Raw genomic sequence first — 17,901 nt, forward strand, 5'->3', positions numbered from 1 at the left:
CCGGCGCGGAGGCCCTGGGCAAGGGGGTAGGCAGGCGGCGTGCCTCGCTCCCCCTCCGCGCCGGCTCTTCCCAGCGCCTTAAAGAAGCGGGTTTCTCTAAAAACGTGCCTTAAATGCACGTTGCTCCCTTGGCAAACGCGTCATGGAAACTTGCACGCACGTCGTTTGCCACTCCCGCAAGCCACCGGGCATAAATATTTGGAAGGGACTCCATGCAGCGAGGTAACACCTGCAAATAATCGGGGTAGGTGGTCACTGAAACCGCTGGTGGTTGTGTGAACATGAGGAAACAAAACAAAACAAAAAAAGAAACTCTGGCGGGCTCCATCCCAGGTGTACCATTTCTGCTCAGAAATCAAGAAAAAAAAGCCCAATAGTCAAAAATGTAACGAGCGAAGTTGTGACTTCTTCAGTTTTAGCAAAGAATCCCAGATGGGATCTTAACCACCCAAGATGGTGGTAAAGAGCTGCTCATGCAAGTTTTTGAAGCAAAGGCTAAATGAGTTTTAGAGAAATGCTTAAAATTGAAAATCATCAGTTTTACATCTCTCGTAATTTTGTTTTAATTTTATCATGAAATGAGGGCCTTGCTGATTCTGTAAACATACGGAGATGGTGATGGGCTTCGCACTGCGTACAGAGGGGTGGTGCATGTATTTTTCCTTTAGTAATGAGAGGTCAAGCGGTAACTCTGTGTTTCCATGTTGGTCTGTTTCATTCTTGCAAGCGCCTTTGAGCATAGACTCGTACATTTCTTGGGTTACTGCAAAAGTCTTAATAGCTGCATCAAAAAATGATCATTGTGGCAGGGTATTTTGAATATCCTTCAGACTTTTGGGTTGGTTTAGGCCATGGTCCCAGCATAACTCCGAATTGCTTCTAAGACAAATCTGTTTTAATATTCTGCCATCGTGGGTCCTTGGGTGTTGCCCAGGAAATGCACATGAAGCTTATGGTTCAGATTATGAGTTTTCCTGCCCCTCCCCAAAATCACGGGACTGTAGGTCGGTGATTCTTTGAAGCAGGTTGGCCCGTCAGCAGTGCAGCTTTTGAAGACTGCTTTTCTCTGGCCATGTGCTCTATGGGTTCTCTAAATTTCTAGAAATCATATTTTTGAGACTTTCAATTTCCTGTCAAATTTAGTTGAAACCGGTCAGTGCATTCCAAGGTTATAGGAAGATGGAGCAGCTAGACAGTAAGATGATATAATCTTCACTTGCTTTGAAAATCAGGCTAAAATGCCATGGTTTTATTTTTTAGGAAATTTTTGGAGAGGGGATCAATCTATCCATAACAGAGGTACTGAGTGTGAAGCACCGGTTTGCCAGCAGTGACGCTGGTTTGCCACTGCTCTGCCGTTGTACCTGCCGATACTCCTTGTGCCGCCAGAATGTAAACCGTAAATAAAGCTCAGACCACCACTGTGATGGCTGAAGTTGGCAGAGGGAGCAAATGCGTCATCACTTCCTCATAGTCACCAAAGATTTGGGGCTCCTCTGCCTGAGCAGGAGCTCCCAGTTCTGGATCAGCACCCAGCCAGTGTTGATTAGCGGGGGCCCATTTACAGGGCACAGAGGGTCGCTCATGCCACCACCCTTGGTGTATCCCGTTCTACCAGAAAGGTGGCCCCCGGTTGTCAGCGATGGTGGCAGCACCTCTGGAGAGGCAGGTGGTTCTTGCAGAAACCACTGAGAGAAACGCTGGCTTTCTGTCGCTTTACAACGAGGAAGCCGTGGTTGGAAGGTGTCCCCGGGGAGGGGAGACTCTTCTTCAAGCAGGTGGGCATTTAAGAGGTAAAGAAGGGTATGGCTAAAGAGAGGTAACTGTACTGTTGGTTTGCTTCAGTGGCACTTTTGCCTGTTTGATGGTAAGTAGATGTCAAAGCGTTTTCCTGAGTTGGGATAAGGGTGACACGCTTACATTTGTGCTTGGAAGTGTTGAGGCCACCCTCAGATTAGCTTCTTGAGCAAGAACGTGTAAGTGTAGCAGATTTTTTTGTATTGATGCTGGAGCGGAACTCGCTTTGTTGTCTAATTTTCTTGGCTCGGAACGTGTATCTCATGTTGCTTTGGCCTTGTGAGAAAGATGACATTTGTAGTCATGCTGAGCTTTTTTCAGAAGGTGGCAGCAGCTTACTCCTTATATAAAATAAATTGCTGCTAGATGTTAATGTCTGCCTAAGTGTAAATACATACTTATAGTTAATTTCACATTTCTTTACTGGTTCATTGTTGTGAGTGCCTTAGATTTTCTTTAGGTTGTGGATGGAGTTGCAAATCGAAATTAATATCTAGTTTATAGTAATACTTAAGACACTTTATTCCTGCCTATCATCAAAGTGAAATTTTGGGATGGTTTGATTTGCAAGCAGAGGGCATTAGCCATTCATAAAGACATTTGTCAGGTTTTAGTTCTTTTTCTCTTTTCGAAGGATACATGCACGTACCACAGTTTATTGTCCAAAACGTGCACTTCATAAGACATGGGACAGTTAAAGAGACTGCTAGCTTTCTTTTCCAAAAGTGGTGATTAGACACCACGTATATTCTTTACATGTAAACAGTACCTGGCAGAGTAATACAGGGATTCAGAATTCATGAATATTCATGTCTCCAACCATCTGTTGATTAGTTTCAATATCTATTCATACTCAAAATTCATAAATCACTGAAACTATGGGAGTAAGATATGAGTGCATCTGCTTTTCTCTTCCTTTAGATATATTTTTGCCAAAGTAAGAGAAGAACAGGGGTAAAAAAAGCAGGGGACAGAAAGGTAATGGAATAAGATGGAAAGAAATGGAGAGGGTAGAAAGGAAGCAGGAAGAAAAGGCAAAGTTACACCCAGGCTTCCCCATCTGAAGTGCTTTCCTATGGACTCGTGTTTTCTTTTTTGTTGGAGTACGTGCTCAGAAAAAGAAATATGTCCTCCTGTTCATTTGATGTCTTCCAGATGCTCCGCAAACAGCAAACACATAATGCAAATGTTATCTGCAGAAAATGTGTCTTCGGCACGATGCTGTCATTAAACACATTTTCTCTGCTCCAGTTTGCTTGTGAGAATCTGTCGAGTAAACACCCATGATAGACACAAATCAGCTCGGATGCTGGAGTGGGCCGTTGATTGACAGCTGAGTTTGAGCAATTTGCCCACAAATGAACTGAAGTGATAACCTTTTCTTTGCAGCTTGAAGATTCAGGTTTCTGACCGTAAGAGTGAGAGCCGAGGCAATGAGCAGAAATTCCAGAGGGTAGGGTGGTAAATGGGAGCGGAGGAATTACAGCTCAGCTTTTGTGTTTTGTCATTTTTTAATATTTCCCATCCCTCCCAAGCAAAATTGTGTAACGCTATGGTACCGGTGTTATGAAAACAGCAGGAGGAATCATTTTTCAAACTCCTAAATGAAAAATGTAATGTAATCATGAAAATGTTTCATGTCATATTGATTATGTGTACATCCCACGGTGATGCAAGTTAAAAAGGTACGATCAGTTACAGCTTGAGATGGTTTTAGTCCAAGTATGGTAAACAGTTTTCCTTGCCCCCTTTAAGAAGAGAAAAATAGCCAAGCCCAGTCTTGGCAATGTGTGTGAGTGTGTATAATTGTGCTTGTCTTTCCACTGCTATATTAAATATCAGCATACAAAAAGTGAGAGCTCTACTAGTTGATAAAGTGGAATATTATTAACAACCCCCCCTCCTTTCTACATGCCTGACTGTAATTCTGCCTAACACAAAACAAGTATTTTACTAAATCAGGGAAGGAGGCAGAGAACGAAAAAAAAGGCATGAGATGATTGTTTTTGAGAGACCCTTTCCCACTAGCAGCAGTGGTAAGGATCAGGCTAAGAGAGAGACATCAGGTGATTACTTTAACATTATGTTCATACGTGCCGTGGTTGCTTCTCTGCCCAGATACTGCATAATTGGCTGCACAGCATTAGCCAGGCACCACGTGGTGTGAGCACAGATACTCTGACGGAAAAAGCACTGAGGCTCTGGTACTGGGAAAAATCTTTTGTAAAAAAAACCCTCCTTGTAAAGAACGAGGATGGGTAGGGGTGAGAAGGGGGGAGCCATTTCTGTAAAATGAATTTATTAATTGTGTTTATTACCTGGTGCAAGATGAAATTCACCTTGAGAGGAGAGGTCACATAATGATCGTTGCTGCTAAGGTATAGGCAGTACTAGGGTGAACTGACTGTTTCATTAAAATCAAAATCATGCATGGATGTGAGCAGGGAAAAAAGAGAGGTAGGGTAAAGCTAAGCAAAGAAATCCTAATACTGCTGACAGAACAGTACCACTCTTACCGCATTTCTTAGCTGGATCTTGGAAAAACACAAGATTTCTTTTCAACTTGGCATCCACCAAGTGCTCCTTCAGCATCCTTCTGGTCAGTGCAATAGCACTGGCAGCTGCTTCTTCAGGCATGAAGGCTGTAAAACTGCAGTCTGAGAGGAGAAGGACAGTTGTGATTTTATTTTTTAAAGAAATGATTCAAATACTTCTCTGGGAAAGGTGATAAGAGAGCAGTAGATTTGTAACTGGAATTTCAGCCAGTTCTGTAGAGATGAGTTACCACTGATTTACAAACAGTAAAAACCTAATTTAACAGCCAGAGCCCAGGTTAAGCTAGGAGTAGAAAAAGTCGTTTTGCTTGTAAACAGCACCATTAATAGGGGAAGGGTTGAGAGAATGAAGATGGGTCAATATTATGCATTTGTTTACAGTCAGCATATTTTAACCTTTGAAGACACTGACTCTGCCTATATTTGTGCTGGAGCAGAGCAACTTGTGCTCCCAGGTGTGAGCTAAGCAAAGATTTGTATAATCTGTGTCCACCAGTCAATGAAAAAATTTCCCACTGCATATTGAAAACGTGGAAAACTATTTCACGTACTGGCTGAAAGTACATAACTGTCAGCCTAAATCCTTTATACTTGGATTTTTTTGAAATAAATGAAGCTTTGATATTACGCGTAAAACTACAAAGGATCGCTTCCCAGAAGGAAAATACCTAGCTGAAAAATTGACTCATTGCTATTTCAGCCATGCGTTCTTCTGCAGTATGGTATGTTGACAAAAATCAATTGGGTAATAAGCTCATGAAGAGTGAGTCAATGGAAACTGGTGGCAGCCTTGATGTTCATCAATAATGTCAAGATTTTGTAACAGGTTACAAAATAATAGCGGGCTCTGCAGATGCCACTGAATTAGCGAATCAACTGGATGTGACCACCAACACTCCTTTTTCTGTTAGTGACTCCTTCTGATTTTTCATATAAAGGGCAAAAAGAAGCCAATTAGCTGATCGTTGGGAGCAGTTTTATATGGAATTCTTCCTTTATACACTCTGCATTTAGCATGCTGCTCTTGAACGATTTTGAACTTTTCGGCACTTCTTTTGTTTTGGCAGTTTCAAAACTTCAGAAAATACGGGGCTTCAGGAATGCTTGCAAGGGCAGTAGACTCTTTGCATCTTTATTGATTCTACAGGAAAACAGAAATACAATGATGATAATGTTTAACTTCATGGCAACAGTAGAAATCGTGAGCTGACTGGACAGCTTGATCTGCAGCGGAAGACGTCATCTGCCTTCACTCCGTTCTTTTTAAGGCTTCCTGTTAACCTCCATTACAAAATACAAAACTCACTTTAAACTCAGATCTACTTCCATTTTCTTCCCAGATGCTTCTGTTCTCTGTTTTTTTCCTCGGGATGTTAAACAGTAGAAATGAGCCTAGCAACCATTATTGATAATTTTAACCCATTGTGTTACAGCTGATAGCTCTCCCGATGATTTTTCTAAACCGCTTTCTTGGATAAAGCTTTGTTTCTTAATGCTGAGAATGCATTGGCTAGTTTAATAAATCAGCTAGAATGGTGAAAATGTGCAGTTCAGTTCAGTTCAGCAGCCTGGGTTGCTGCTTTCATATTCTTCTGCTGTCTTAAGTGAGTGCAGCCATGATTAGGTGGAAAGACAATAAAATTCATGTAAAGGATTGTTTTAAACCTGAACCTCGATGTTCAAAAATAGCCAAAGACTGTTCTTAGGTCGTGATGTAATGTTTAATAATAAAAGTGATATCTTATGGCCTTGCCACATTGGTTTGCCTAGCTGTTATTTTGTCAAAGAAGTAGGACCTGATGTATTTTTCTGTTGCAGGCAGAAAAAATGAACCCATGATAGCTGGAAGGACAAATTTTTTTCTTGGTCTAAAGGTGTACAAACAAGATCAGTAGATCCTCTCTCTGTCTTGCGGAGCAGATCAGACAGCTTGCCCTCCCAGCTCTGAGAAAAGACTTCTGGCTTTAGTAGGCTTTGGGTCAGATTCATAATCTGCATCTCTTATTTGCAAAGTGGAATTACTAATAGGTACCTACAAAAGGAGAGCTGCAACAGAAAAATTAATTCATGTTAATTACTCACTTTGAGGTCATTGCATTGGATAATTAAATGATGCAATTAAAAATATTCTCGTCTGGTTTTTCACTTGGTACAATCCAATTCCTCTTTTGCATGTTGAGCTGACTGTGTTTGCCTTAGATTAGTGTATTTGCATTTGTGGGGTTTTTTTCAAGCACTCTGTACAATTCTAGCAGTTCCCTTGTATTTCTGGCCACTGTCATGTTAGAACTGCTGTCGCTGTTGCGTTGTAGGTCACACAGAGAAATCTCTCCAGGTGAAATCAGTGGTATGGTTTAGTGATGTTCCTGCTTTGCTAGTGGTGGAGAAATGGGTTTTAGGTGTGTCGAAACTGGCCTGTTAATTGGAGCTCTTAGATGAGTTTTATCCCAAGCATTTTACTTCTGTCCTCATTAAAAAGTCTTTCTGGACTTCAAAGCAGGAGGGCTGTTAAATTAACTTAGACGGATGAGAGAGTGGGATTTTCTTTAAATTGGGCTGCAAATCACACATTTTGTAGCGAAGCTTGAGGCAAAATGACTTGAATGCAGATAATCCTCCAGCGTTCTTCCCAATGTTCTCCCATATGTGTCTCGGAGGATGCATATGTATCCTCACGGGTGACAAACTTGGCTGAGCAAATACCCCAGAGGGTGTCAGCACCCCAGCCAGTGTGTCTCAGTCACCTATAATTTAAATACCGTCACAGTATATAAATTGTGATGGGAAAATATCTGGATTTTGGTTAGGCTCAGATACAGATTACCCAGGTTAACCGTGCAATGAAGGTGCACTGGTTGCATTAACCAAAAAGGGTCCTAAATACGATACGGACTTTGTTTCAGGGAGTGCAAGTTTCCAATTTTTCCCAACACTTCAGATTGCATTATTATTTAATAAGCACCCAGAGCTTGAATACATATCTGAGCTATTGCATATTACGAATTTCCAGAACTGGCTGGTAATATTCTTGAAAAATACTTTTAAAATGAGAGTTATTTTTTTCTTGCTTCAAATGTGGCCTGGAAATATTGTGATAACCACCATTTTCTTGGTGTTTCTGCACTTCTTATCTGGGCTAATCTGGAAACTAGCAGTGAAAACCCATTTATTTCAGACCCTCAGAAGCAACTCCCCTGAAGCTCAGTTCTGGCAGGACGTGAAGATTCCAGCAAGTTTATGGTTTGACCAAACCAGTTTGTCCCTTCTTGTGTTTCTTTTAGAGAGAGAAAAAGAAAATACTTGGACTTGAGCAATACTGATGTTTTGTGTATATATATTTGATCAAAATACTATATTCCTGCTTAACCAGATAGCATTTCAGTCAATATAAGGGGCTGTGAATGAATGCAGTTTATATGCATTATGCAGTATACTTTTCACTCAGGTGGTTTTCTTGTTGCTAATCTTGTACAGGAGTTATTTATATGTGAAATTTGGAAACTGTGATTAGAAGCAGTGCAATTCACGGTAAGAGTGTATTCAATTTGTATCATGAAGCCATTTTAAAAGGCTTTCCCTGCACAGTCAGGTTATTGTGTAGTGCATATGTGCTTGGCACTTCTGAAGTTGAAAGCCTGCCCGTATTTTTACATCTCCAGCAGCTACAGAAAAGGCAAAGGACTAATCCTGAGACTGTACCACCAGTGTAATAAGTTAGCTCTCTGAGTGAGATGTGTGTGGCCGGTAACTCATATTCCTGACTGGAAGTCAGATCATATCCAGAAGAGTTACTGAGGTGCTGCTATAGGATATTATGGAGCTACTTGATTGTAGAACATTATTGTTATCGCTTGATTATAAAACATGCATACAGTGCAATAGCTCATTTCGATAAAACTACTGAATTTATTTGTTCTTCTAATCTAAGTAAGTCTTGTAGAAGAGATCTTGCTGGATCTCTCCCAGCAGGGCCAGACTTCAGCCTCTTGCTTTCTGCCGATATATAGTCTACAAACGTTCAGGTCCCTAATACTTGAATAAATACTTGAATGCATGCTTTTTGTTTTCCATTCTCTCAGTAAAAACTGAATGTCTTCTCCAAGGGCCAAGAAATTCGGCTATGCGTGGGGCAAGTATCCAAACGTATTGCTTAGTTAGATCAACCTCACGAATCACACTGTTAGGTCCATCCATCCGGACTGGAATCAGAAGAATTTTCTCGGGTTCTGTGTAAACTTCCTGCCAGATGGTATGGAAAGTTTGGATAGCGTGTGGGATTGACAGTTTACTTGAGAGGTAGATTAAAGTGATAATGGTACGTGCTATAGGGTTTTCTGGTATCTTTGAGCAGCTCTCAGTAAAGCTTATGTACTTTGTTTAATGTTGTCAAAAAACCCCTCTCTTCTCATTCCTTAGCTTTTTCATTTCTGCCAGCAACTTTTTTAATCCAGAGGAGGCAAGAATGTGTTTACCCTCTCTTTTTTCCAAGAAAAGGGGCAGGAGAACCATGTAACAATGCTTATATGAATTAGTATTTTAACTATATTATAATAACATTTTATTTATACAACTGTTACTCAGCTCCTATTTTCAGGAAGAAAATAGGTGAAATATATTAAGGTAATTTCCATACTTTGTAGAAAATTCTCTCAGCTCCTGCAGCGAAACTCTCCTCTCCTTAGTGGAAATACCATTGTTATGAGTGGGCATCCTCCAGGAAAATACTAATGTAATATTTTTTCAAGAATGGTGCTCTTAGCCAGTTCATGTTTTAGTTACAGCATGCATGACAAAGAAGGAAAGACTTTAGTGTTGTTTTGTCAGCTATGATATTAATAGGGCATTTCAGCTTTGCTTACTCTTCGTGAGCTGTTGCTGAAATTTCAAGTCTGAGGATCATTTCACTGGTATTACTCGCTATTCAGTATGTCCTGAGACGGAATATCGTCTCAAGGTAAAGACTTTTTAAAATCCGGTATTTGACTCCATAATGTCTGGGTCTTCCATGGCCTCCTACGAGGCTCTGCGTATTTGCCCTTTGTCTCTCCAGTGGTCTGACACAGAAAGGAACGGCAGATGTATTATACGTTTAAGTATTGCTTAAGTATCTGTAGGCTGTTCAGTGAAAATAACACACCTATTCGTAGGCTGGCATTGCATTTGATCAAGATGCCACTTAGTCACACACCTATTCTTAATGGCGTTTGGGATCCTGCCATATTTTGCATCATTTGTTACTTGATTACAACAAATTTATCCTCTTATTCCTTTAAGCTATTTCAATTATTTATTAATCTGTGTATTGCTTTAAACAGCTTAGCAATAGCCTGCATAAATACCCAGTATAATTTTCTCCTGTAACAAAAGCGCCAAATCCTTGCAATAGGTTGCCCAACTGTCACCCAGTTGGTGCAACTGGGTGACTCACAACCCAGTTGTGAGTGCCCCAGGTACCTCATGGCCTTTCAACATCCATCCAGCCACGCTAATTCAGGTTGCCTTTCCAAACCCAGAGACACCGGGTAAACACCTGCACAACCCTTCGGCTTTAGAATTTGAGAAATAGTATATTGGGTTTTTGTTTGTTTCTGTTTTTTTTTTCCAGTTACAGGATTTTGTACTTATTCGACAATAAGCATAAAGGAAACATCTGCTTAAACAACGTCCACATTCAACAGTTTAATGGCATGACTTTGTCTCTAAGTGAATTCCTGGGTACCTTTCACATCCTGAAGGAAATCCTCAGTGCAGTTGTTGCAATTATTCCCCTATGATATCCCAGTTCCAGATCAGGATGCTGTGTAAGTGGAACCTGATCAGTTGGAGATGTAGCTTTTGCACTTTGAGATGTAGCTTTAATTTATACTAGAAATAAACTTGCATTCCTCACACCCCAAGTCCGCATATTGAACAACTGTTTTGCTCTTTTTCCCCCTCCCTAGCTGCACGCTCTCTCTCCCTTAAACAGGACACAACCCTTCTGCATCTTCTCTCCTTCCCTACCCCGGGCAATATCACACCTCACCTCTCCCAAGCAGGACACAACCATTTTATTCCCTTTTCACCCTGCCCTCCCTTCCACTATCCCACAGCACACGCCACCTCTCCCAAACAGGACAAAGCCCTTGCGCCCCTTTTCCTCTGCCTTCCCCTGCACGTTGGGACCAGCTCTCCCAGCCAGACCACCGTACTTGTGTGCCTCTGCTCCCCCTTTCAAGCCCATGCCTTTCTCCCAGCTAAATGCGATCTGGATTTAATTATAATTTTTTTTTTAAACTGATTTGATTTATTCTGGTTATGCGAGGAGAGGAGAGAGACTTTCTGAATGTAAAGCCTTTATTATATACAGTACAGTGGTAGGTAAGGGAGAACATTAACATACTCACCAATGTCCTGAAAAGGCTGTTTTTTCCTCGTTTCCCCACCAAGTTTCCAGGGGCGTTGCACTACTTCTTGTTTGGCTAAGAAAAGTTCCTGCATCCTTCTGAACTTTGATTACATTAAAATAATGGGATAAGAATTTAGTAATTTCATTTGATAATTTGCGATACCTTCTACTGAAGTAAACCTTGTGATTCATTTGAGGAAGGACAACACGGCACTTTGATCCTGGTCTGCTCTGGAGAGGGGGGAACTCACAATCTACTCAACAGACATTATAGATTGAGACCAGAGTTTTATTGTGTGCATATGACTCTGTGATGCAATATGTACATGTAACACTTTTATCTTCACTGGAGATGAAGCTGCAGACCTGACCCGGACTGTGTGCACTAACTATAATGTTGAAATTGCTTATCATTATCTACAAATGGAAGTGTGAAATTACAGGATTCATAAATTGCATTACACTGGAAGGACATATAAAGTGGGTGTAAGTGCAATGAGAAATAATCAATAGGGTTTTTTCCTTTATGCTTAAGAAATACATTTTAGAAATACTTTTACTTTTAGGTAGGCCATTTTGTATACTGTGTTTTGGACAAGTGAATGAAAATCAAAAGGTGGCATCTGTACATCTCTGAAGTTCTGGAGAGAAATGATATGCAGAAAGCTCTGCTAGCTTGGGCAAGTTTCACAATTGCCTAGGTACTCAGTCTTGATAGGAATTAAGATACAATCTGGTGTGTAAGAAACATGCAGCGTGCCTCAGTATCTGCTTATCTATCCTTCTGTAGAATCCTTTTCCCAACACCACCTCCCTGAAACCCCAAGCCATGCTCACGAGCCTCACGCAAACGTGTTGCCAAACTGCGCAGGGCCCCGTGGCTGATGGGTTTCAGGAAGGGGAGGTTGCAGCCAGAGCCAGCCGGCTGACTTGTGCAATGACACACAGGTACCTTCTTAAAAAGACTAATAAATGTGCAGTTTTCTCTGGTTCTACCTATCCATTGCTAGTGAAGAAAAGCTGTATGGTAGTGAATAAAGAAGGGCTAAAGTCCGTGAGGTAGATGAGGGTGTATACAGAATAGGGAGCAGATGAGCGGTGAAGCCCTTTCATACATAGGGATGAACCTCCTCAGACCCACAAAATACGGACTTTATTTAGTCCTCCAGACTGGGCAGCGGCACGCTGGGGTCTGAGGCCGACTTCAGCTTCCTGTTTTATTTAAATGGACGGCCATGATTGCGTGGGATCAGGTGGCACTGTCCCCCCCAGGCACGTGTGTGTGTACAGGGGGAGCGACCCTGAGTGTGCAGAGAGGGGTTTAGGCTGCGTGCACTGAAGGGGCAGGCACGGCACTAATTCCTGCGTGAGCAGGTGGCAAGGGATCCTAATGTTTTTACAGATGCATGTGGGGACAGCCAGGGGCCGTGCAGCCTCCAACTAGCCCACAACACCCTTGCGTTAGGGATGGGCAGGGCTGCCACGGGGCAGGGAAGAGCAGAGCTTGCTGGAGGTGCTTAGCAACTCTTCAAGGATGCTTCTGTGATTTTAGCGAATCTAATTGCCCCCAGTACAGCCCCACTGCGTATAGCTGTACATTTGCATGCTGGCCCACAGCAAGGTGTGCCCCATTTGTACATTTTTTCTTCAGTTATCTAGTCTTATGAATCACACTTGGATTTTTTAAGAGGCCATGGGCTTCCTGGAGATCTAGGGTAAGGAAACAGCCCAATTATGCCTTAACCACAGACTTTTCATAACTGCAAAACACTCAGGTGTAGATCAAAGGCAGTGATGGAGAGGGACTAGACATGTGCCAGTGCCAAAACAAAGGGGGAAAAAAGCCTGTGTAAGAATTACAGACAAAAACTGAAGATCAACATCGCCTCTGTCAGTGCATCTCCTATCAGTACCTGCCATCACAAGCTGGGCAGATCCTGCTCTACAAACCACCTCAGGCACTTCATGGCTGACTCTGAGGGTGCCTCCCCAGCACAGGCAGCCATGTCTTCACCGTCTGGGGTGCCACGCAAAAATGCACGGCGCCTCCCCCATGGACAGGCACACAACTTTCCTTCCAGGCAGCACCCAAAGGGAAAAACACAGATGGGGCAGGCACCGAGGCCTGGTTTGCTAAAACCAGCCAAGGAAACAGCGAGCAGGAGACTCAGCATCTTCCACTAGTGAGTCCCAAAGGAAAAGGTAAGCTAAAGTTAAATTAGGATGCCTGATGCAGGTAGGTATTTGTTCGCATCTGCTTGGTAAACGATGCCCTGGATATGAAGGATGAAGTCAGACACCCCTCTGTTTTCTCCCCCTGGTTTGTGAAAGTGAGGAGTTCATCACAGCATATCTAGTGGCTGAGTCATGAATCAGAAGACTTTAGCAGCAGATTATAGCAATAAAAAATAAAATTAAGCACTTCACTCCAAGACTGTTGCCATCTCTGAAACAGGGACTTTCCAGAATGGTTGGGAGTCTTCTTTACTTATGCTGCACAATTAAATATTCAGCATTTCCTGCTAAATTTAGGTTTATTGAGGTAAACAATGATGCATAAGGGCAGAACTGGACAACTACATTTTTAGGTATTAATAATTCAGAACCATATTGAAAACAACAGAGGGATATGTACAATACATCATAGAGGTTTTTATTATATCCACCCACTGCCTATCCACCCACACAGAGATCTGGGTAGTGTTTCTACTTGGAAACAATATAGCATCATCATATCTTAGGCTTGTTTAAGTATACAGATATACAGAATACATTTACAAGAATGCAGATGAGTCATTCTTTTTTTCCTGCAATCAAATCAGGCTCTTATTACTTTAAAGTTGGTATTGACAAACATTCATGCTTAGGATAACATAAACTGTGTTTATCAGTTCTATCAGATCACAGGAAAATAGAGAAAACTGCATTCTACAATGCGGAGAATATTATTCTAGGATAAAGCTCTGTCACTGAGCTCTCCATTTTAGTATTACGTTTAAAATCTGAATACTTTTGTCTATCACATTGCCATTAATTTTGCTGTCACTTTAGGGCATGTAAAAATTTTTTTGCTTTGGGACCCATCTGATAAATACCTTGTGCAATACTGGGTGTTACCTGTGTGCTCCCTGTCATCGCCTCTGACACCAAAGCAGCCACAGCACAAAGAACTACGTGGGGCACGTGGAAAGGGCAAGAGAAGAAGAGGAGAGGCAGTGGATGCATCTGTTAGGGAGATATTTTTACTGCAGTCTAGGCTTGTGGTTTTATTTAAGGACTGATACCTTAGCTGGCTTTCAACAACTTCAAGATTGATTTAGCTCAAGTGAAAGAGGTTTCAGGGTTTTTTGCTTGCCCATGGTGCTGAGCAATGCCAGCAGAGACGTAAGTATCACTCCTGCCCTGTCGGCCTCGGGACCTCTTCACCCCAGCTGCCGCCCCCAAGATGCGCAGGGCTGAGGAGAGATGTATGTAAGACTGATTTCACCTTTCTGGAGATCAGTCTAAATGCTGCTCCATAGACACTGTATAAGAGATTCAACAAGAGAGTTAATAACATAAGGAGCCAAATTCAGACTGGAAGAAGGAGATGAAATTCCAGCAAGTAAATTCCAGCAAGGGGCCAAATTAAGCAAAGACCTAAGATATACCTCAAGTGAAAGAGGTAAACAGCTCAGTCCCTTCTGTGAAATTGTTTCAGGTTTATCCCGGTGAAATAAAGATCAGAACTTGCCTGGAGGGAGCTTGCTTTATTTTATAGCTATCTAGTTATTTTTTCTGCTGCCCAGACCATCTGTTCCATTGGTGGGTGTGTCATCGTTCACACACCCACTGAATGCCAAATTAATCCAAGTCACACAGCTTACACCTTCCTTCTGACTTAGACCAAACTATATTTTATTCCAGCATAAAATAGACATCAGAGCTAAGTTTGCCTCACTCACTTCCGAGGAGGAAAGGGCGAGCTTTGGGGCTGACGCTGATCCCCTAAGGGGACAACCTTAAAACACCAGAACTTTGATAGTGGGTCCCACCACAGCTCATCAGCACTGGGCACTAATGGATGCCCAGCAGGAAAAGGGATGCAGAAACAGAGCAAGGACACAACCACGCCACCAGACCCCTCTCTCACACTCCCAGGATCTGCATCTTTGGGAAACTCTGAGTCTTTGTATCTCATAACTCTCAAATGGATTCCCTTTCCATGAATCTTTTAACCCCACAGAGAATTTCTGTGGCCCCAGCCTCCTGTGGCAATGAGTTACACAGCTGAACTGTAGTTTGAAGAATTACCTCCTTTTGCTTTCTTTGAAACTACCAGTACTGATTTCATTTGATGTTATATTGGAAGACAGCGAACAGTTATTCACCATTTGCATCCCTCTAGCTGCTTAAGATTGTTTAGACTTTTATCATGTGCCCTCCCTGGTTTTCTGTCCTCCCAGACAAAGGCTCCTGGTCTCATTGACCATTTCTCATGTCAAAACCATTCCAGACTTTGGAGCATCTTTGTTTTTTCCCTCCCACTTTTCTGAGCTGGGAGGATGGGGACAGAACAGCACACACTATTCAAATGCAGTCACTCTGTGAATCTGTACGGTAACATCATGATATTTTCTGGTTTGGTCTTCATTTCTTTCCTAACATTTGATTTGCTCTTTTAAATGCTACTGAGCACTGAGCTGACATTTTCATAGACCTCTCTATAATAACCTCAAGATTGCTTTCCACAGTGGTAAGAGCTATTTTGGAGCCTATCATTGCATATGTATAGTTGGGCTTTTTTCTCCCATGTGCATTACTTTACATTTATCAATATTGAATTCAGCTGCCTTTTTATTTCCAAGTCATTCTGTATTATGACATCCCTCTGCAGCTCTTAGCTTTAAATTTACTTCTTTGAATAACTTAGTACTGCCAGCAAACTTTGTTACTTCATCTTGTCCCACTTTCCAGGTCACTTAGGTCACTGATCAATCAGTGTACTCCTCTGGGACTCTGCTGGCGATCTTCCTCCACGGACTTTTATCCTTTGTGTCCTATCTTTTAACCATTTATTTCTCCGTGAGAATACCTTCTTTTTATCCCATTGCAGCTTAGCTTCTTTAGCTTCAGGTTAGCTTTGTCCCACTGGAAATGCAGCTTAATGACTTTGAGAGGAACTTGGACGTTGATTGTATCCGAAAGCAACTGAGTGGGACACTATGGAGATAGGACCAAACTGAATCTTTTTTGTCACAACTCAGAAAACGCCATCTCTCCCAATGATTATGAAAGGATGCCTGATACAAACTGCTGCTGCACAAGCATGCCCCAAGGACGTCCATACTCAAACTGAAGGTGCACACAGACATCTACAGTAACAAAGAGCATACCTGTTTGCAAAGATCTAGGTTTGTTCCACGTTTGATTTGGGATTCACTGGGACGTGCTGGAGCTTTCTGGCAGTAGGGGAATATAATTAGCTGTGCTTTGGGGAGTGGATTTGTTGATCTGAGTTGATGTCAAGTGTGAGGGAGACTGTGGCCTGCAGAGATGAGGTCACTGAAATGTGCGGTTGGGAGACAACTGTGGGAGCCGCTGACAGATTTGCAAACCTTGGAGAAAAACAGTAATGATGGCCTTGGGAAGAAAGGGCAGTGGAGGCAATTACCGAGTGAGACATTTCACAAGGCAGTTCTGTACTGAATGCCAGAGCAGCAGTGATTTAATGTTAGGGGCAGTCAAACTAATAGCAACAAAAGATATTTAAAAATACTGGATTGTGAAACTAAAGGGTAAATGAGTAACTGTCACATAGGACTCATTGTTACAAGATATTGCTGAAATGACGATTTCATCAGAGCTCAGATTTAGCGTGGGCTAAATCAGCTTGCCTGGTGACAGGTCTGTCTTTTCAACTCTGCTACCGATGTTACAAAACAGCTTTCTCTAGTGATAATTCCTATCCATCCCCTGTGTCTCCCTGTCTAGTCCTAGTATCTTTTTTGATATGCCTGTTCATCCACGAAAGTCTATATCCCTTTCCGGCAGCTTTTTTTCCTTTTCTTGAGAACAAAAAAGTTCTATATAAGTTTTCATCTTTTACTTTAAAAACCGTGGAGCATTGTGAGCATTCAATTCTTCGAGATCCTCAGCTGAACCGGCTTCATCTCCTAGTTCCCCGGGTTTATCAAAGTTGACCTTCTTGCAGGGAAGAACTTAGTTCCACCTCTCTTTCTGTCTAACTTAAAAGTAGGTCGCTCTGCTCAAAATATTGATACGTTTAAAATAAAATGTCACCACAGCACAACAGGATTGAACTCCTTGAACTGGAGCGTGAGTCAGGGAGGGTTAACAGTGACTAAGGCAGGTGAAGGCTAACTCATTACTTGTAAATGAGTAGGCATCTGGCAAGAAGCCGTTGTAACCTGTAGTAGAAAGCTTTGAATAAAGCTCGATGGCTGAAAGGTGGGTTGTAAAGCAGAGACACCACCAGTGCCAAGGCAGGGAGCCCTGGCACGGGTGTGAAATAGCCTCCCAGGGCATAGCAGCTCAGGGGCAGCTGTAGCGGAGACCACAAGGGATAGACGAGGAGACACAGAAATGGTCCCTCGGGTGCAGCTCTGAGAGGCAGAGCAGTGACTACTTCTGAGCCCAGGAAATGGGAATTTTTTTGATTCAGAGAGTCTGCGGGTGACAAAGGAGGTAGTCAGAAGAAAGCTGGAAACCCGGCGGGGAAAGGCGGGGAATTCCTATTACTGGAGCTGCAGGCGGGCGTGATGCAGCGCACCTCCTCACTGCGGCGCCGACCTCTCCAACGGCAGGGCTGGGTAGCTGTGCAGTAAGGGAGCAAAATATGTGTGTCTCGGAGAGGTGGCTGCTTTAGTGCCACTAGTGATTGAGTGTGATCCACAGTGAGCAAGCATGACCAAGCATCGTCAGGGAGTGCTGAGGGAGACGCAGCAAAAGACCATCAACATGTCCAGATGAGAGAAAAGTCTCTGAGAACAGCAATTTGACACAAAAAAACTGGTGCCAGGGCCCCGGGGGCACCACCAGCCCTGACTATCCCTGCTTGGCTCCCCGGGGCTCCCCCACAGCCCAGGACCCCATGTCAGCCCCTGGGGCTGTCAGCCCCTGCCCCAGCGATGCCGCAGCAGGGCCGGTCTCCAGCTCCCC

At 42.7% G+C, this 17,901-nt stretch overlaps 1 protein-coding gene across 1 annotated transcript in view; it reads right to left on the reverse strand.

The window, feature by feature from the left end:
• LRP11 (LDL receptor related protein 11) overlaps positions 1-4,434 on the reverse strand; it is a 27,432-nt gene extending 22,998 nt beyond the window's left edge. The window contains exon 1 of the mRNA XM_009281549.1: positions 4,314-4,434. Coding sequence (XP_009279824.1) covers positions 4,314-4,434 — 121 coding nt within the window. The remainder of the gene's footprint in view (positions 1-4,313) is intronic.
• Between the last annotated feature and the right edge of the window lie 13,467 nt (positions 4,435-17,901).

This window comes from Aptenodytes forsteri, unplaced genomic scaffold (genome assembly GCF_000699145.1).
Source record: "Aptenodytes forsteri isolate BGI_AS27 unplaced genomic scaffold, ASM69914v1 Scaffold82, whole genome shotgun sequence".
NCBI lineage: Eukaryota > Metazoa > Chordata > Aves > Sphenisciformes > Spheniscidae > Aptenodytes > Aptenodytes forsteri.